The 20605-nt window shown below is 40.0% G+C and overlaps 1 protein-coding gene across 7 annotated transcripts in view; it reads left to right on the top strand.

The window, feature by feature from the left end:
- ADGRL2 (adhesion G protein-coupled receptor L2) overlaps positions 1-20605 on the top strand; it is a 660835-nt gene that overhangs the window by 584282 nt on the left and 55948 nt on the right. For all 7 annotated transcript variants that reach the window (XM_066626596.1, XM_066626597.1, XM_066626598.1 and 4 more), the window contains one exon: positions 9249-10049. In XM_066626596.1, the coding sequence (XP_066482693.1) occupies positions 9249-10049 (801 nt within the window). The remainder of the gene's footprint in view (positions 1-9248; positions 10050-20605) is intronic.

Raw genomic sequence — 20605 nt, 5'->3', positions numbered from 1 at the left:
ATCCCACTTCTAAACTAGATTTGAAGTGTTTGCAAAGTGGTTAACGATTTAGAATGTTTACCTATACTGCAGCATATATAGTCATAACAGCAAATTACACAGTGAACTATCAGGTTTTTTTTTCTCCTGATTCAAAATGTTCCAATGAGCTTTTTTTGCTTACTTGAATCTTCCTGCTTTTCTATATCAGTCTACTTTTTAACCCTGTTTTTCTTCTTTCTATGAATCCAAGACATTTCTTTGTGATATCCTTTTTAAGGTTTAGCATTCTTTCCATAATGGCATTGTGAATTTTGAAAGTTCTGAATATCCTGCAGCACTCATTCTCAGCCATTTGTGTCTGAAATTCTGGAAAACCTAAAACTCATGTCTGAAGCTGACTGTTGTTGCAAGCTTTTCAATCTGTCATGTGTTTCAGGTTCTAGGCAATGGAGAGAAGAGGTGATGCTTATCAGGCAGTATACATCTCTTTCGGCATTCGTTTTCCAATAGTACAGCTGTAATACAATATATTATCAATTTTATTTCGAGCATGATTAGTGAACAGGAGGAGCGATGACCGCAGTTTTTATACTATGCTCCTTAGTTTTTATTGCTAACTTTTTGTGGATGAACCTGCTCTCCAAGTCTTCTGTCATCTGTATGATCATGCAGCATCTCATTTTCTTACACTTCCAAGTGACTAAAGGGATTGTGAAAGTTGGTAAATTTGGGTATTTCTTTCCTACAGTGGCAACTTAAGTCTTGGTATGCCAAACATCAGCGCTGAAAAGATGCATGGGCATGAAAAAGATGCATTCCTAAACAGTAGTAACAACCACCACAATTGCTTAAGAAACCCACAGAGAGATAGTGGCTGTTAACTTTGAAAAAGTTCCTCAGCTTTGAGGCCCTACTGAGGATGGAAGGAGGGGAATAGCACATAGATTCCAAAGATCCATAGCATTTATTCAGTTTAGTTATTTACTTTTGATTTATATCCTGCCATGTTGTCTAGATTCACATGCACTATATATAAAAGAAAAAAAGAAAGATAATGACTTTGTCCCTTGTAAGTCTTGGGAGCTGAAGACATGATTAATTGTGACAGGGAATAGAATACTAGGTTGAGTTGGTAATGGAGGGAAACCTACCTCTACACTTCAAGCTTCAGTGTCTGGTATGAATTAGGTCAAGTATCTCAGAGACACTCAGGCTGCCCCCATCCACAGTACATTCAGAGCTGCTTCCCATGTTACTTCTTTCTATACTTGATCAAGTGTAATATAAACGCCAGGAAGTGGCAAGAAAAGGGGGCATGTCTGTGGCAACAGCTGTGTTTTCCACAATTCGACCAGTGTTGATTGTGGGAAATATGTAAAGCATGAAAGGGAGACGTACATTTCTAAACACTCAGTAGATACATAACAGGGAGCCTCATGTTCAGTTCGTGATTGTAACTGGAGAAATGATTTTCACCTTCACATTTTACAGTTTCTCACAAAGAACATAAGTACAAACATGGAAAATGGAAAAGATTTCCCAGAGTGTAGAGGTTGCAATCCTATCCACATTTACCTGGGGTCAAGACCCATTGACACTAACAGGACTTTCCGACCTGATATGCATAGGATTGGGCTGTTAGTCCCCATTCATTTCAGTATTTTATTTTTAATATATTAGACCATGCTACCATGGTATCTGACTGCATTTGGGGAAATGTTACAGACCTTTACTTTTAACAAGCTACTGTATATATTCTTTTAACAATGATAGTCAATGGGACTTACTCCTGGATAAGTGTGAGTAGGATTGCAGCCTAGGATTGTTAAAAATTTTCATTCTTGACAATGTCACTTCCAGTCATGACATCACTTCTGGTGGGTCCTGACAGATTCTTCATCTAAAAGGTGGGTCTCAGTGCTAAATGTGTGAGAACCACTGTTTTAGTCCATGATATGGATTATGGAGTAACAGAAAGGCGGATGTTGCTTGCTCAAAGAGGCACTTTCTACAATAATGAGTGACTGAAATGCTGTATACAATTGCATTTTTATTCAGATGTGTGTCTTATCTATCAAAAAAGATTTTTAAAAATACATAAACCTCACTCCATTGTATCAGTGCTCTTCCACCCTACTTAGTAGAGTCTGGAATTACGCTGGAATCAGATTAAGTGGTAAATGGTTGGAACACTATGTATTCTGTGTGGGACAGGAGACCCTTGTTTCGTTTGTAGGCTAATGATTTCTTCCTACTCTCCTGGGCACCTTTCAATACAGTACTATCGTGAGGATTATGTCCAATTGATCGAAATTCATGGGTTTTAACCGCCTTCCAAATACTTAAATTACTAGATTTTTATATTTCTCAAAAATAATATCTTTTGCCAATGGGTCCTTCCCCCCCCCCAATTTTTTTCAATAAGAAAGATGCTTCAGTTGAATTGCCATTAAAATTGGAATTCTAAAACAAGCCTAAAATGTATTGCTTTGTCCTTGAATAAGAGTGTTATTGATTAAATTACAGAGAAATTGAGAGCGCCCTATTTGACATTTCTCTCAATTACACTGCACAATATATGTTGATACTCCAAATAACCCAAGTCAGTCCTTTTAGGATTAATAAGCACATCAGAAGCACCACTTACTGTATCCATGCATGACATTTTATTTTAAGCCTTACTTGCACAGGAATTCAGTGGAAAATATTTGAAAGTGTTTTATTCTCTAGCTATACTGATCAGACTTTTGCAATTTTTGTTTACTTTAGCAAATCCATCTGTCCCTGAAAACATACAGCTGTACACAGTGTACCCACAGCAAGATATGCCAGTAATGATTTTTGTTATCTTTCTCTTATGCCATTGTTTTGCAATTATTTATTCTAATCAGGTACAACATTACACTTAAAAAAATGTGGAATAAGCGCATTTACTGAATCATCAGAATGTAATTGCAGAGCTAGAAAGACTTAAACTTCTGTTTATTTCAATATATTCTGCTCAATTGAATACAGAATTATGGTAGTCAAATAAGTGCAATTAAAGCTATGAAAAATGGACATAATCTAGCCAAAGTTAGGTGCACTTAGGTACCACTAGAAGTAACAGAACTGAAGCAATTAACTGTGCACTCCAGATGCACCTAGGCATTTGCTATATTGCACTCTGTGTGATTAATTTTGGAAATTATGAGACTGTCTAAAGATTCATTTGATGGATTATGCTGCATTGCATACCTGAAGGTATTTGAAAATTTCACATCGTAGTCATAATTTGTTAGGAAAATTCACATTAGAGTAGATTTCATACATAGTTATTGAATGGCATGAGTGACGTTTTCCAAGATGCATCTTTACCATCCTAAAGAGTATTTAGTAATGCAGTTTTATAGCTAATATTTATTTGAAGTGAGGCAGGTTATACATTTTCATTCTGATCCAGAATTCTGCTTCTACTTGGACAAGTTTGTACTGGCAAAGAGATGTTTTCCTGGTTAAGCCCAATCCATTAAATGCATGGGAAAGACCCCGCAGGATAGAAAAACTATCTTTGCAGGATTAGATTTCTGGATTGGAATGTTTTGAATGATAACCTTCTTACAATTTGTATAGTTCTTCCTTCAAAAAGAATGACTTGCCAAGCAACTTTGAGGTTGCTTTTTTTCAGAATGAGGAAGCAAGGATTTCAAACACACTTTCAGTATTTGGTAAGATTTGCTTTGTTATACCAGGTTCCTGATTTGGTCTTATTTGATGCTGAAGAATATATAAAGGAGCCAAATCCATTTCTTCTTCTCTTTTTTTTAATTGATTGCCTTGCTCTTCTTCTTTCTAGAGATTTATGGTTAAAGTGATATTGAAATAGAAGATTGAAAAGTCACACTGTGTTTCTTGGGATTCATATTCAACTGTTAAAAACCCCAATGAAAGATAGTGCAAATGAGTTACATTCTTTATAACCTAGAAAAACAAAATTGAGGAATTATGTTGGGAAATGATATATAAATACAGGTATGCCCTCTTATCTGTGGGGGTTCCGATTCGGAACCCACAGTGGATATGGACAAACACCATCCCTGAGGTCTGGACCCTCCAGAGGCCAGGGGAGCCTGGCTCCCCTCCTCTCTGGAGGGGCCTCTGAGCTCAGCAGAGGCTGTAGATGGATGCCTGCAGCATCTACCAGGCTCATACTGAACTTGGCACTGAAAACATGTGGCTTTCAGTTTCACAGAGAAATCAGAAGTGACTTTTTAATGCCTTCTGAGGCATAAGGCTTTCCCAAACCTCCCAATGTCTTATAAGGCATTAAAAATGTCACTTCTGGTTTCTCTGTGAAACCAGAAGTCACATGTTTTGTTCTCTAGAGCTCAGCCTGAGCCCAACAGAGGTCCCGGATGGAGGTCCGCAGCCTCTGCTGAGCTCAGAGGACCCTCGGGAGGTGAGGTTTGGTGAGCAGAGCTCCTTGTGCCTCTGGAGGGAGTGCTGGGGCGGGGTGCATACCCAACCTGCAGATACAGTATCTGCGAATACAGGGTCCCCCTGTATATAGCTTTTTAACTGCAAAAGTGGCTCCATAGTTAAGGCAACTTGGTTTTTCAGCATTCTAAAGCTTGACCATTGTATGCCTCATAAAATCAATATGACTTGAGCTAACTTTGACAGGGAGAATCTACTTAGTGTTGTATATAAATTGGCCAGATTTCAGAGTAATCCGATAAAAAAAAATGACTGAGTTGCAGGAGTTTAAATTTTTTTTGCTGTATTTCTGTTTGAACTGTTTTGTTCAAAACACCCAAAAGATGCCTTGTCGTCCTTTGCAGTTAAGGTAATGTTGACATTGAAGCATATTGAAGGGTCTCATTTTTGCTGATTTGATAGAATTTTTTTTATTCCTCCAGTTATGAGGTTGCAAAGTTCTTATTTTAATCATTGGGAAGTGAGATGAGGGCCAGTTATGAAATGCATTGCTTTTAAATATTAAAACGCATATATGGGGCCAAGAAAAAAGTGCTGGCAGCTGTTTCGGCACTTGGAAAAACAGCTGTGAGCACTTCTCGTCTTCCCTATTCACTTCAGTGTCTAAAAGGGACATTTGCAGCAATGCCATTACAGCATAGAGGTGTGAAAACTCTCTGAGTAGAGTTTGGGAAGCTTTGGTTTCTTGGCTCTGGGAAAAACATGCTCTCCCAGTTAGCCCAGAGAAGGCTGTTACCCCCTGCTAAAAGTGAAAGTGTTTCTTTGTACCCCCAAGGGGTATGGTTAGCTCCGGGCTAGGGAAAGGTGTCACCAGTGGTAAGGGGGAAACAGTTTGTTTGAAAGGGACAGTATATCCTGCTGTTCCACTGGTGTGCATGCTCCCATTCAACTGAGGAGGAGAAGGCATTCTTCTGAGATGTACAACGAGCTCACATTTTTGGAGAGAAGCTTTCCTCTCTATCATCCAGCCAGGATTCCCTCTCCCCAGTCAGAAAGAGAAAGCAGACTCCTTCCTTTTCTGGAGACTCTTTCCTTTAAAGTAACAACAGCAACTTTAATAGAAGCAGGCCCAAATTCTAATCAGTTTTCCAGCTCTGACATAGTGTGCCAGTGGGGCATGTGCTGCATCCTGCAGTTGGGGTGGGGGCAGTCACAAAGCCCTTCTCAAGGTAAGGGAGTGTTTGTTCCCTTACCTTGGAGCTGCACTGCCCGTACCTCGGTGCTGGAAAGTTGGTTAGGATTGCACCCGCAGTCAACAAGATATAGCAATGGTGATCCTCCCTCCCATTTGGCGAACTTGTTGTTTTTGTGATAGCCCTGTGGAGAGAGGTAGTAAAGCCACAACATGCAACTCGTAGTATAGTGTGAAAAGATGGGATTTAGCCTGCAACCTCTGCTGTAGCATTGACTATGCTGCATGGTGGAGGAGGAGGGACAGCTGAATTAGTATATACGTATGTTTGTATGAAAGACTTGTGGTGTGTGTTTATTGGACAATGCCTGAGAAGTGTGTTTATGGATTTGAGAGAAACACACAAGTGTGTTTACTCACACTGAATCATCCGCTTTGTATGGATTTTAAACTCTTTGTCATGGCCTTGGGACTGCTCTCATGCCTCAGTCCTCTCTGCTTGTAACACTGGCTCACCACAAAGTGCACCAGCACTATGAGGGCTCTGTCAACACAGTAGCCCTCCACCAGTGGCTACTGCAAAACCACCAGTTCAACACTGGAAAGCTACATATCCTCAGCACACCTCAGACCAGGCACCTGCAGGATTCTACTGGCAGAGGGGCGGGAAAGAGGTGGAATGGGGACAGGATGAGATAGAGCTGGTGGCCGCCCGATCCCAAACTCCTCTCTTAGGCCAGACATGCATCCAATAGGTTCTTCAGAGTTATGCTAGCAACAGAGCTGCCATAGCTTTGAGGAGTCCCACAGAGGACCATATGGCAGCTAGAAAAGGAAGGTATAATATTGTATTGGGCCCAATCCTTATAGAGTTTGTGTTATAAAACTCATACAATCAACTAGATGCTTAATTCCTTAATAATATGTGCTCTGTGTGTGTGTGTGTGTGAGAGAGAGAGAGACAGACAGACAGACAGACTTGATCTTTTGAGATCTGATATCATGTGTGAATAGGCTTATGTTGCAGCAAGGGACTTGTAACTACCTTCAAGATCTATACACCTTACATGAACAGAGTGCCTCAGAGTGTGGTCTCCACCACTGTACTATGAAGCCCTGATCCAACCTAGATAAACAAACTAGGCAGCACTGAAGAGGAGTACTTGGGTGAGATGCTGTACAAATCTTCGTTGCACAAATTTGTGATTTTCTTGTAATTCAGTAAATTTCCTTTTAAAAAGGAAGGAAATACTAGAATTAAAAAAATCTCTTTTGGTTTAAGAGGAGAGTAAAGTTTCTTACAAGTTCATTCATGCTCTAAAAAGTGTTGAAATGTTAACACAAGACATATGCTTTAGTTTCTGCAATGTGTAAACACTAAAGACATTGTACATTTTCACATGTTCCGTTCGCATGCAAGTTAGATTTCATATATTCATAATTTGCCTTAGTCCCCTAACCTTGGTTCTCTGCTTCTGCAGGTTGGGAGCAACTAAATCTGAGATCAGCGTCACATAAATGTTTGACATTTACTCTTAAGTTCTTGACTTTCAGTTCTGCTGATCAGCCTCCTACAAAGTTTAGCTGAAGCTGCAAAGCCCAGTTCTCTTCATCTTAAATCATAAATGGAACTAGCAGAGCACAGCCATAGTACTTGCAGACTTGATCTGTGCTGTTTGTTAACAGTTAATAACAAAGAGCTAACCTCTGCCAAAGCCCAGATCCTATGTGTGTTGAATCATAAATGAGGGTCTGCACCCTCCTTTTTCTTAGTGATTTGTGTTGCTTCACGACAATATTGGCACTTGCCAAGGCTCACTGTGCCTCCAGTTTCCCTGGGCTTCACTCCCTGTATGCATTTTCCAGCCCAATCCGTGGACATCTGTTCAGAAATAAGCTTCATTGAATTCAGTGGAACTTACTCATAGGTAAGTATTATAATATTGCAGCCTTTATCTGCAAGGTTGTATCTGGAAGAAGCAAGTCTGTTGTCATTAGTTTATAAACAAAAGTTTATAGATAAGTAGGAGTTTTATTTGCAGCAATTTGTCTGCTATCCACTCCCCCCCCCCCAAATTGTCACCCTCAGATTCAGTGTTCCCTCCAGCCTGCAAAGGAAGAGGATAGGGGTTACTTATCGAAGGCACCATTGTGGTTGTATGGAGCCTAACATGTAATTGACTGCAACATGCAAGACATTGCAACATCTTTGTTATGGCATGACACCGAAGGCATGAGCTTAACTTACAAATTTCCATGCTTTTTAGAGCACAGGAAACTCTGTGAGACCCTGGAAGCTTCTTTTAAACCAAAGGCTTTTTTGATACTGAAATATAATATATGACTCATACATGTATGCACAGCATATTAATAGTAGGTTTTTATAAAAGATGAAGTTGACAGGGGTTTTGCTTTGGCTGGGAACGGGAAGGGTATGTATATAATGCATTAGTCAAGTCTTTCATTATTTATTCAGGTTGACTAAGTGAAACTACATCCCAGCATTTTCTGTACTGCCTCTTTAACCTACTAAAATGATTGATCCATGTTCACTTATGTAACTGTAGAATCTTTCTCCTGCTAGGTTTTCCTGTTTGTGTGTTTCTCTCTACCCAATGTAGTGCAGTTCTTATTCTCTCTATGTTTAACATCTGTTAACTAATTTTAACTTTCGCCTGATAGTCAATTTGTGTTAATCTTCTTTTTTTTTCCTTGCACTTTTTTTTCATTTTTCTTCCGATGCTTGAAATAGAAGTGGAGCAAAAAGGTAAATAATGTATATAGTCCAAACCCCCAGCTCCTTGTTATGTGCCTTATGGATGTTAACCTCCTCCCCTCCCCTCCCCTAACACTCTGATACTATGATAATCAGCAGGATCTCATTAGTATACCTCATAAAGAAGTCGACTTTGCAATAAACCAACTTGGCTGCTAAACTGACTCAGCTGCTTAAAGCAGGTTGCGGGATTTAGTGTCTGACGTACCTGCTCTGGGATGGAGATTCCCTTTGCTTTTTTCCTCCCTTTCTCTCTCTTTCCCTGTCTCTCTCTTACCCTTGACTACTACTTGTTAATAAAATGTCACCTTGCTTGGCTTCCAGAACCCTCTCCATAGCATGCCATAATTACAGGGGTTCCTGGTCTGTTTCATTCATTGCTTTGATTGTCCTTTGTTTCTGTTGCTCCTAATTGGGCTCTCGATATACCTGATGTTTTTATTTTGAATTTTTGTCATATGTTGAGGCACCTTTTAATTCTCAGCCTTAAAATCTTTTACAAGCTTATAACTAAAAAAACAATCATAATTGAACTGCTGCACACGTTGAAAGGACTGAAAAATAAATGCTGTATTGGTTATAAATGCAAATATAGTTCTATAGTGCTATATACACGGGTATGCCATAGAACCTTGGGTGATAACAAGGGAAAACACTTCACGTACTGGTTACTATGGTAACTTTAAGAATCACGAATAACAAAGGGTAATACATGTATTAGTTACATATGAATTATAAAGCTTTGTTGCCAGCTACAATAATTGTTTTTTTTTCTGTATAGTTACTTGTACTTTTTATCTAGGCTTTTTGAGTAAATTTTAAATTGTTTTTTTTTTACATTTTTTAAATAAATCTTGTCTTGCTTCTCTCTGTGACTGCTAGTTTTTGTTTGCCCTGGGACGTTGAAAGCTGTTGTGGATTCTCCAAATTTATATGAAGCCGAACAAAAAGCAGGTGCCTGGTGCAAAGATCCTCTTCAGGCTGCAGATAAAATATACTTTATGCCATGGACTCCATACCGCACTGACACCTTGATAGAATACGCTTCTTTAGAGGACTTCCAAAATGGACGCCAGCAGACAACGTATAAACTTCCAAATCGAGTGGATGGTACTGGATTTGTGGTATATGATGGTGCAGTCTTTTTTAACAAGGAAAGAACCAGGAACATTGTAAAGTTTGATTTAAGGACTAGAATTAAGAGTGGAGAGGCTATTATAAATTATGCTAACTACCACGACACTTCTCCTTACAGATGGGGGGGAAAGACTGATATTGATTTGGCAGTTGATGAAAATGGCTTGTGGGTTATTTATGCTACAGAGCAAAACAATGGAATGATAGTTATTAGCCAACTCAACCCATACACTCTGCGTTTTGAAGCAACTTGGGAAACAACGTATGACAAACGGGCCGCATCCAATGCTTTTATGATATGTGGGGTGCTCTACGTGGTGCGATCAGTCTACCAAGACAACGAAAGTGAAACTGGCAAAAACTCCATTGATTATATTTATAACACCAGGCTCAGCCGAGGAGAATATGTAGATATTCCTTTCCCCAATATGTACCATTACATTGCTGCTGTGGATTACAATCCAAGAGACAATCTACTGTACGTCTGGAACAACAACTTCATTCTGCGATATTCTCTAGAGTTTGGCCCACCTGACCCTGCTCAAGGTAAGATTTCTCTTTTGTTTCTGTTTCTTTAAATACTAGCAACCTGCTAGTAAAATGTGCCTGCTAATAAAATTAGACTTCAGGCTATTTGGCATTAGCAATTGCCAAATGCTGATTTTTTTTTTTAACTTAAAAAGCCTGATAATTTGAATTTAAAGTTGTACCTAAGCCATTAATTCCATAGCAGTATATTTAATGATACATTTTTACTTCCTGAGTGTATCCACAAGACCGGCTATCAGTTTGGAATGAGAAGAGTGTTAGCATTGGTGCATTTACCTGGCTTTAGAAATGACCATGTATTATAATTATTAGAATAATATTAGAATTGGTACTTTTACCTGATTTGAACTAAATATGAGCAGACCTTTTAACTTTTTGGTGCTAGAAAAAAAGGTGTCATGTTGAAAGAAGAGTTAGGCTCTTTTTGGCCTCCAGTAAGAGTTTCAAACAGGATTAGCCAATGTCTTGTAGCATGTTGTGGTATACATTTGTAGCAATAAGTTAGAGCATTCAAAAGCAGCATAGCTATCAAAAGGCTTGTATCGTTCCATAAGATGGCAAAGACTACATTTGAAATATGTTTCACTGAAGAAAAAAAATCCCCAGTGAGAATGATCATGGGTTAATGTGCAGCTATTAGAGGGTGTACACATCGAAGAATATTTTGGCAAGGGCATCTAGGCAAAGCATTAAAGAAAAAATTGAAAGTTGCTAAAATTCATTCAGTTAAAAAATTATATTCCTGGAATTCTGTTGTGACTTTAAAAAAATTTGCTTTTTGTTGACTTTTTATTTATGTCATACAGTGTCACTAGATATTTCAATTCAGCTATTGTGTATACCTCCTTTATTATGGAAAACTGAACTGGTTGACATGATCAGAAATGTAGAATACTATCTATCCATCTATCTACCATCTGTCTGTCCATCTAGCCACTCTTTCACCTCTAATCTATGTATTCACTGGGCTTTCACCATCACAGTGGTGATGGAGTATTGTACATGCAGTATTTCTGTGTTTCTGACCATAAGCCTTAAAGAATTTTCCATAACTGTTATAGAAACATTAAAGAGAGTATCATCAACTGGAAAAAATGAGATAGTATTTGAAATCACTGTTGATTAAATTTATTACAAGGTATTTTTAAGCCATAAATAAACAAATCTAAATATTTCAATCACCCTTTTATTCAGAATTTGAATGTCCCAATGCATGTTTGAAGTATTTAACCCAAATTAGTGTTCATAAGAATAATTCCCACACATGTCATTTACATTCTCCATCCCTAGCATCTCTATGTAGGGCAGAGAAAAATCCCTGTCTGAAACAATGGAGAACCACTGCCCGTTATTGTCAACAATACTAAGATTTATGGATCAGTGGTCTGTCTCAGTGTAAGACTACTTCCTATGTCCCTCAGAACAGAGGGACAAATGAATCCAGTCTTACCATACTTTACCTCCTTAATCTTCATATACAAAATACAGGTTGAGACTAATCATTCGCATGGGTTCCGTTCCAAGCACTCAATTGCATTAAAAAAACGCACTATAGCAAATCAATTATAAAACAAAGCTTCTTTGCTCCAGTGATTGAAAAACAGCCTTGCTGACCTTTTGACTCTAAGATAAGAGTCATTAAGAAGACAGTCAAAAAGAAGATACTGATTGCGAAGCTATACCTCTGTAGCTCTATACCTCTATAGTTCATTTCAGTTTGTGCTCTCCATCATGTGTTTGTATGCAAACAGTGAGTGGTCACTCATTATGCCAGGGAAGGACAGGAAATGGCCTGTAAAGCTTTGGAGATAATCTACCCCCCTTCTCAATGTTTAGAGTTTAGGCAGATTCCTTAGGAAGATAGCCTACATTATAAAAGTGGGTGTTAAGAGTAGTATTTCTGGATCTTTCTGTTTTGAGGAAATGAAGTTGCACTCTGTTGAGGAAGATTGCCATAACATCTGAAACTTAATGATGTAATGGGGTCAGTGCCTCTACAGCAGAAGTCATGGCCTCTTCTGCTGGAATGCCTAATTTAGGGCCATTAAGGAAAACCTGACAATCTTTGCCACTTTACTTATGATGGGATAAGTAATGATATATTGACCTACTCAGTGAGCCCTCTATCTTTCATCTCTCTGCCTGTCAGCACCTGGCTACACCATAACTTCCTACTGTAAAAATGGTTCCAACCTTGTAGTAGTTTCAGCCTTGTGAGTAAAAAGAGCCCATTGTTGCATTCATCTGCCTTGCTCTCCTGAGCTTAGAGAATTTCACTCTCAAGGCCAAATATCATTGTTGATCTCCAACATGTGTTTTTTCCTGAGCCATATCATGAGAGGTTACTGCTTGCGTTAGTTCTCCATATACCAATAGTTGCAGAACTTTCAGAGCTTCTTTTCATCTGAAATCTACCATTCCTGTACTGTCAAATCCATACTCTTAACATTCATCTGCCATTTTGCAAAATATATGCATTCTACTCTTTTGCCATAGCATTCAGGGTGACTTATAAAAATAGAAATAAAACAACTAAAAATAAATTAAAAAATAATATTTTAAAAACATGCACACGGAAGCAAATCAAAATTAATCATAAAATGATTATAAAATGCCTGGGCATATAAAAATGGGGGGGACACATTAAAGACTATATGTCTGATACCAGGAAGCAGTTTCACAGGTTTGGGGGTGGATTGGAGGGGGCATTGACTTGTGCCTGGCCCCTATACCTGATTTTTCAACCCAACCTGCCCCCTTTCTCTCTTTGGACTTAACACCATCAAGATAAGGGAATGTTTGTTCCCTTTCCTTGAAGCTGCTTTGCCATTACCTTGTTGCTGGAAAGTTGTTAGGATTGCACCCTTAGAATGTTTTTTCTTCCCTCTCATCATCTCACCCCTCTCTGTCATAGCATGCATTGCATGCTCCATTGACATGGCTAGGGGCTATGGAATGGCAAGGGATAGAATTGGGCTGTAAGGGTGAATTTGCTGGGATTTGCTATGACGCTTCAACATGCCCTCTGAAAGACACAAGGGGAACACCGTACAGGAGGACTATGTGGTCATGGAGTGAATAGTGAACCTACACTGAACAGGGTGAGGTTTTGTTTGTTTTTGTCAGTATCTTAGATACATGAGAAGAATGTCCCAGTCTTTGTTTTGATTCGTTTGGGCCCTTCTCAACCTCTTGAAAACCGAACTATGCACACACAGTAAAAACTAAATATCTTTGGGGTTGTTAGTTTTCATGCTGATGCTCAGTGAGAACTTTTTCATTGAGTTGCAGATCCAACTGTTTTTAGCTCTTGATGCACTTTAAAACTTAGTTTTCTTTGTGATTGGATAGGCAGAAAGGGACGGATGTTATAGCAACACATGTTCATTTTTGCTGACTGAATAACTAGTCAAACAGTTCTCTGTAACCTATTCTCTATATTTTGGATTATTGCATGACATCCAGTGGGAGACAAGGCCCCTAAGTCTTGCACAATGTGGAAGCCAAAAAGAGACGATCCATGCAGGACTGGCACTGCACGGATCAGAATTCTGGAATATTACTGAACTATCTTCATAAAGTTTTGAATAAATTTCTTTCATTTAATTTGTACCTCTTTAATTTACCCTGATCCATTCGTTATAAAAAAAAAACTGTAATGAATTCTGAGTTAATAGATAATTGCCCACCTACTTATTAGTATTGTAAAAATCCAAGACAAGAAGACTTAAGTCTACTTTCTCTGATTCAGATGTCCTTTCCCCATCATCAGATCCTAATATTTTGTCTTCTTTTGTTTGCTTTTCACCTGACTCCTTACTAAAGTTCCTTATTGCTGATATTTAGAGTTTTCCAGTATATTTCATAATTGTGTCCAGTTCTGGTCGCCGCATCTCAAAAAAGACATAGTGGAAATGGAAAAGGTGCAAAAGAGAGCGACTAAGATGATTACGGGGCTGGGGCACCTTCCTTATGAGGAAAGGCTATGGCGTTTGGGCCTTTTCAGCCTAGAAAAGAGACGCTTGAGGGGGGACATGATTGAGACATACAAAATTATGCAGGGAATGGACAGAGTGGATAGGGAGATGCTCTTTACACTCTCACATAATACCAGAACCAGGGGACATCCACTAAAATTGAGTGTTGGGCGGGTTAGGACAGACAAAAGAAAATATTTCTTTACTCAGCGTGTGGTCGGTCTGTGGAACTCCTTGCCACAGGATGTGGTGCTGGCGTCTAGCCTAGACGCCTTTAAAAGGGGATTGGACGAGTTTCTGGAGGAAAAATCCATTATGGGGTACAAGCCATGATGTGTATGTGCAACTTCCTGATTTTAGAAATGGGTTAAGTCAGAATGCCAGATGTAGGGGAGGGCACCAGGATGAGGTCTCTTGTTATCTGGTGTGCTCCCTGGGGCATTTGGTGGGCCGCTGTGAGATACAGGAAGCTGGACTAGATGGGCCTATGGCCTGATCCAGTGGGGCTGTTCTTATGTTCTTATGTTCTTATGTCTGTTTGTGTGCCTTTTGGCATTCCCTGGGGATTCCCTACCAGCCAGACAGGTGGTAGTAACTTGAAAGAGTGCTGGTTGTCTGATCTACTTGGACTGCTGTAGTTATGCCTATTGTTTCATAATGACACATGGCTTGCTGTTGCTCCTTAAACAGGAGCGCTGTTCCATGTAGATACTCATTGCCAGCTCTTTTCATTTCCCCATGCAGATGGAATCTTTAAATCTTTACAAACAGGGATTTTCCATCTTGCCTCTGCAGCACAGCCTTAAACTAGCAATTCTGTTTGGCATTCTGGAGTCAGTTGTGAAACCACTTAGCAGCTAACCCTGGGGTGGTGTGGGGAGGGCAATAAACCGTGCTGTTAAGAGCATCCCAAGTCTTTTAGCTAAAAAGTGTGTGTTATCCAGTCTATAATTCTTCCTTGTATCCTGTTGCATTGAATGGAAAGCTAGGCTAAAATAAAGAGATTCTGAATTGCTGTACTTTCCCAACGTTTTCTCTTGCAAATCTTTCTCTATTTCTACACTTCAGATCTGTTTGGATGCTTGTGGTGCCACCTTTAGGGAAGGAAGTGCAGACCTCTCCAGTCAGGTTTTGTGTTGTAAATAAAAACAGTACCGAATCTTGGTTTTCTAGTTGGTTCTGCCTGTAATTCTCAGTATCTTTCTCAGGTCTTAGTTTGAAATATGACATTGTGCATAATGTTTACAAAATCATGCTCCCCCATTACTAAAAAATGTGCAGCTCGTTTTTCAGATAAAGCAGATGTGCTTGAGAAGTCATTTATTGGCCACATGGGTGGCACCGGAGCCTGTCTTGGCAATGGAACAGCTGCACATAGCGTGTTGGATGAAATTATATGCTCTTGTGATTCTAACCTCAGAACTGAACTTCAGAAAAGAGTCATCATGATCCCTTTTAGCGATGTTAAGCTGGAGGGCACAAGCTCGCTTAACTGCAATAGAAGTTATCCCAAAATAAGAGGATATGAGAGAGAATTAATTGCACTATTGTTGATAGAGATTTCTGTCAAGAAGAATGTCTTAATTAAGCACATGGTGTCATTGAATAGCTAGAATATTAGTATTACAGAAAATGTTCCCAGGTCTTTCCCAGAACACCCCAAGATGTGAATCAGCAGTGGCTTCCTGACACTTTTGAAAGTGCTTGTGACACTTTTGACAAATGTTAATTGAGAAAGCACTAAAAGCCTCAGCTGCATTGTAATTAAAAGAAAATTGCAGAGGTTTTACTAGATGTCAGGCAAGAGCTTGCAGAGAAGACAGACAGGTTTGAATAGTATTTTGCTGCAGGTAGTCTAGGTAAGAAGTTTGGCAGGATTGCACAGGCAGCCCTTGATCAGTCTGAAAGTGAGAGTGGAAGTAAAACACAACATTCAAGAATTTTCTAGTTTGAGATAGAAAATCAGCATCACAATGCCCTGACTTTCAAGATGTGTTGATTTTTTGGTGGTACAAGACTGGAAACAGGAAGAAATGGACAATAGCTCAGTAAAATTTATGGCTTTGTTTCTTTCGTGGATTCATTTATAATACCTAGTGTAAATGTAAAATATGTAAGGGTGAAAAATAATCTCTCTCTCTCTCTCTCTCTCTCTCTCTCTCTCTCTCTCTCTCTCTCTCACACACACACACACACACACACACACACACACACTTACTTGCATAGAAGTTTTAAACTCTATGGTATAAAATTGTTTTCAAGGACAGCCCACACTGAGATACCTGTGTTCCAGTTTTCTGTGAAACACATTTTCCCCTGCCTTCAAAAACTATATCGAGATGATGAGGTGGTTAGAATTTTAACCATTTTAAGATTTGCGAAAAGATTTATGTTGGGTTTTATTTTGTCAGATTCTTGTCCCTGCTCTCAAAGAACTGGAAACTCCATCTCTTAAAAAAGAAAGAAAGAAAGAAACATTCTTTTCAAGTCCTTTGAAAGACAGTCTGGTGTCACTCTCCTTGTTTGCATTTGTGGTTAAATTCAATTTACATTCAAGAATATACGTTTTTGATAAGTTCTTGCCTAAGGATAGAAGATATTTAAGTCCCAGTTTTTAGAAGCATAAGCCTTTAGGAAATAAGTGTCAAAGAAAACATTTAAACCTGAAAAGTGTCAGATCCAGTTGTTTCCAGAAGGCCTGACACAGAAAGGAGTGAATGCTCGTCACCGTTTGTAAATTCCTCCAGGCAGGGACCTGTCTTCTCTTTGTTTGCAAAAGTGGCAGGCACACCTGTGGAGAAAGTGAAATAAAAAACCAAAGTTATGAGCAGTGTTCCTCCACTAGCCAATATTGCTTTGAATTTTGCTATAGCCAGGGGCAAACAAATATCCCGATGATCAGTCTAGGCTTGCCAACTCTACCTGTTTGGATGGTAGTATGCCAGCATCAAGCGTGAGCAACCTTCCTGACACTTTTCATTTTACCTTTTGATAGTTGGCAATTTGTTTTTTGTTTTTTTCTCTCCTTTGAAGTTTCCTGGAAACTGTTATTTACAATTACACAAAGCTTTTAAGAACTGAAGTGGATCAAGCCAGAGATCTTTCCCTGCAAATTATGATAAGCAAGGCTTAATTTCCTCCTGGGAACCTAAAATCCTAGAGATTTTTTTTTTAATTCCAAGAAGAGCACTGCTTTTTCAATTCTTCCCCACAATCAATGTGTGTGCGTAAAGTAGACCTAAACAACAACTATGTAGAACATAGCCTACTATCCATATGTAATAGGAACTAAGGCAGATCATTGATCCGTCTAGCTATGTATTGCCTACAGACTAGCAATGGCTCTGCAGGTTTTGAGATTGGAACCTTTCCTAACCCTACCTGCAAACGCTAGGGATTGAACCTAGGACCATCTGCATGCAAACCAGGTGCTCTACAACTGACTGACAGTTCTTTCCCAAAGGATACGTAGGTGACACTATAGAGCCCCAGTGTGTCTGCTCTGGAATTTCAAGGCCAAGGTGACAGCCTAACAAGCACCTGCCAGGCCACATTGCATAGACTTTGGGCTCCACTTGACAGGTCTGGCATAAAGTCAGCTTTGAGAGAGTTTAATAATGTCTGTATTGCTCACAGACACACCCCAAGAATTCTGACCAAGAATCCATGACCACATTTTTGAGATCTATAGGGGGAAGGGAATGAAAGGTGTTTCTTATTTTCCTGCCAAAAGCTGTGAAGGATCCAATTCGTATCACACCCTCTCCTCCTATGTTCTGGTCCCACTGTTGTAGTTTACAAATAACTATTCCAGGGTTAAGCTCATGTTCAAAATAATTTGTGATTTGACCCTTACTGTATGTAGCCTTTTAAAGAAAAGTAACAACCCAGTGTTCTTGGGCCTCGCTACCAACCGAACACATGCTCTGCCGGTGGCAACAGCTGCAAAAGCAAAACTGCTGAGAGACCCATTGTGGAGCGGAAGGCTTATGGAGAAGTAAGGGGATTTAAATTCTGCTGAAGCCTCCTGATCTGCCCCTCCCCTCCCCCCCGCTGGATATAGCATGTCTTTTTTTGGTGCAGCTGCACCAACTGCACCAAAGGGGGGAAGGGGGTTGGAGGATAGGATTGGGCTGTAAGTGATCCAAACTATGCCTCAGCTCTTTTGAAAATAAAGTTTTGCTGAAGCAGAGAGAAGCCTGCTATGCCAGTTTATAGTCTGAATTTAACTGGAGCACATATGTAAGACCAGTTCACAGGAACCAGTCAAGCTGTTAGTTTAAAGTGTGTCACAATCACATTTCATAGCAATTTTGGAGACACGGGGAGGCTTGCAGAGGGGAATGCAGACTCCCCACACCTTCTGGAGGGCAATAGGACCCCCAGTAAGGTCTTTAAAAGAAACTTTTTTTCCCTGGCAGCGGTGCAATCATAGAGGTCCTGTCACCACCCCTCCCCTCCCCCTGCAAGGACTTACAGTGGTCCAAACTCTCCTGGAGAGTTTGGGAACCCTGCCTTAAAGCAGGGGTCTCCAAACTTTTTGGCCAGAGGGCTGGATCAAATATCTGGTGCGGAGTTGAGGGCTGGAAAAAAAATTTAAATATAAAATTTAAATAAATAAATTAGAGATGAAAGATGAGTGAATAAATGAATGGGCTGATTCATTCAACCTCTCTGGCCCTCAGACCATCCTCCAGATACAACCAGAGTACAACTCTAGTCATGTTCAATTAAGTGAACCAGAGGCTTTCAGGGGACAAGAGACTGGCCGCAGGCTGGATAGAGGTTCACCACGGGCTGCATCTGGCCCCCAGGCTGGGTTTTGGAGACTGCTGCCTTATGCTCCCCAGTAATAGTTGTCAGCCATTTCATATGCTTTCTAGTTTCACAACTTTTGCTTAACTTCTCTACTGGCACCCTTGTGGCAACCTAAGCTGTGCTAAACATTGTGGTTATTCCCTAAGTCTATGTAGATAATGGAAATCATTTTAAAATGGTTTAGATTATTGATTCATTTGATAATCAACTTGAACAATCGTTTTGGGGTGAAAACATTTCCATATGCGTATTCAGATCAATAACATTTAATCTTGGTGGTGCATCATTTCTTTCTGGGATCATTGCTCAAGTTATTTTGTTTATTTTTGTTTTAAAAGAGTATATCCTTTGCATTTCCCACCCTGTTAGTGAGGCACTCAAGGTGGCTAAGAGCACAAGGTTTAAAAAAAAACAATAAAATCATTAAAAAAGCAATAAATCAATAATAGCAAAAGCAGATCAGAAGCAGGGGAAATCAAGAGGGAAAGACCATCTGAAATGAAAAGTTTTCAGCTGGCACTAAAACTGAATTTTAGCCTAATTCTAACTGCACAGCCCATGCTTTATACAGCACTAGGAAGGAGCAGGCTGGAGGTCTCCTCGGGGTAAGGGAACATTTATTCTCCGTGCAGTGGGGCTGCTCCAATCTGCACGAGCAAAATTGCTGGTGCAAGTCCAAGAAGTCCTGTGTCAAACTTTCAAGCCTGGGAAGGGGAATATGATATGGAATAGGCCAGCACCACCGATCCCGCCACCTGTCCACCCTCCCCCTGCCACCTTGCAGGAGCTTACTGCTGGATTCAGCACTGGTAGGATGGCACAGGCCTTCCTACTGACTCAGCCTACTCGCTCTGTGACACAAACATACCTTTCATCATGTTTGCAGCACCCTAGGCTGGCACAGTGGCCGCTGCACCAATGTAAAGTAAGATTAAGATTGTGCTGTTTGAGCAGGAGCAGTTCTCACTTCCTGAAGTAGTGTGTTCCATAATCTGGGAACCACCTAATCAGGAGGTGAGTCATTTCCATCTCAGGTTTGCCCAGATGCTATGTTAGAATCTGTGTACACTGCAGTCTACAATGTACAATAAACATACTATTTCTAGCAATGGGGATTGCAAATGATTGAGGCAAGACAAAATGTGCATCAACCTTGTTACTTTACACCAGGGGTGTCCAAAGTTTTTGGCAGGAGGGCCACATCGTCTTTCTGACACTGTGTCGGGGGCCGGGAGGGGAAAAAAGAATTAATTTACATTTAAAATTTGAATAAATTTGCATAAGTTTACATAAATGAATATATTAAAGATGAACTTCTATGAATGAATGAAGGTCTTGCAATAGCTCAAGGCCTATAAAAGGCCTTGCACAAAGCAAGACTGGCCTTTCCTTTGCTGCTGCTACTGCATCACAGATGTGAAACAACAAGCAGTGGAGAAAGCCCTCATCCCACAACTCACATGAGAGGTCAAACAATCACCCTCACGCTGAGAGCAGTTGCGTCGGGCCAGTGTGGGCTCCAACAAATCTCTGGAGGGCCAGAGGCTCATTGGAGACTGGGGGCTCCTTGAGGGCCGCATTGAGAGGCTTTGAGGGCCGCAAGTGGCCCCAGGGCCGGGGTTTGGGCGCCCCTGCTTTACACCTATCCACAGTTTTTTTTTAAATTTTAGTTGTTACGACGGTTGCAATCACACCAGAACTAAAATGAATAGACAGACACAGAGAGCTTAACTGCTGAGCTTGACAATATTAATAATC

Source organism: Tiliqua scincoides, chromosome 4 (genome assembly GCF_035046505.1).
Source record: "Tiliqua scincoides isolate rTilSci1 chromosome 4, rTilSci1.hap2, whole genome shotgun sequence".
Taxonomy (NCBI): Eukaryota; Metazoa; Chordata; class Lepidosauria; order Squamata; family Scincidae; genus Tiliqua; species Tiliqua scincoides.
Note: the sequence above shows the minus strand (reverse complement) of the source record. Positions and strands in the feature narration are given on the sequence as shown.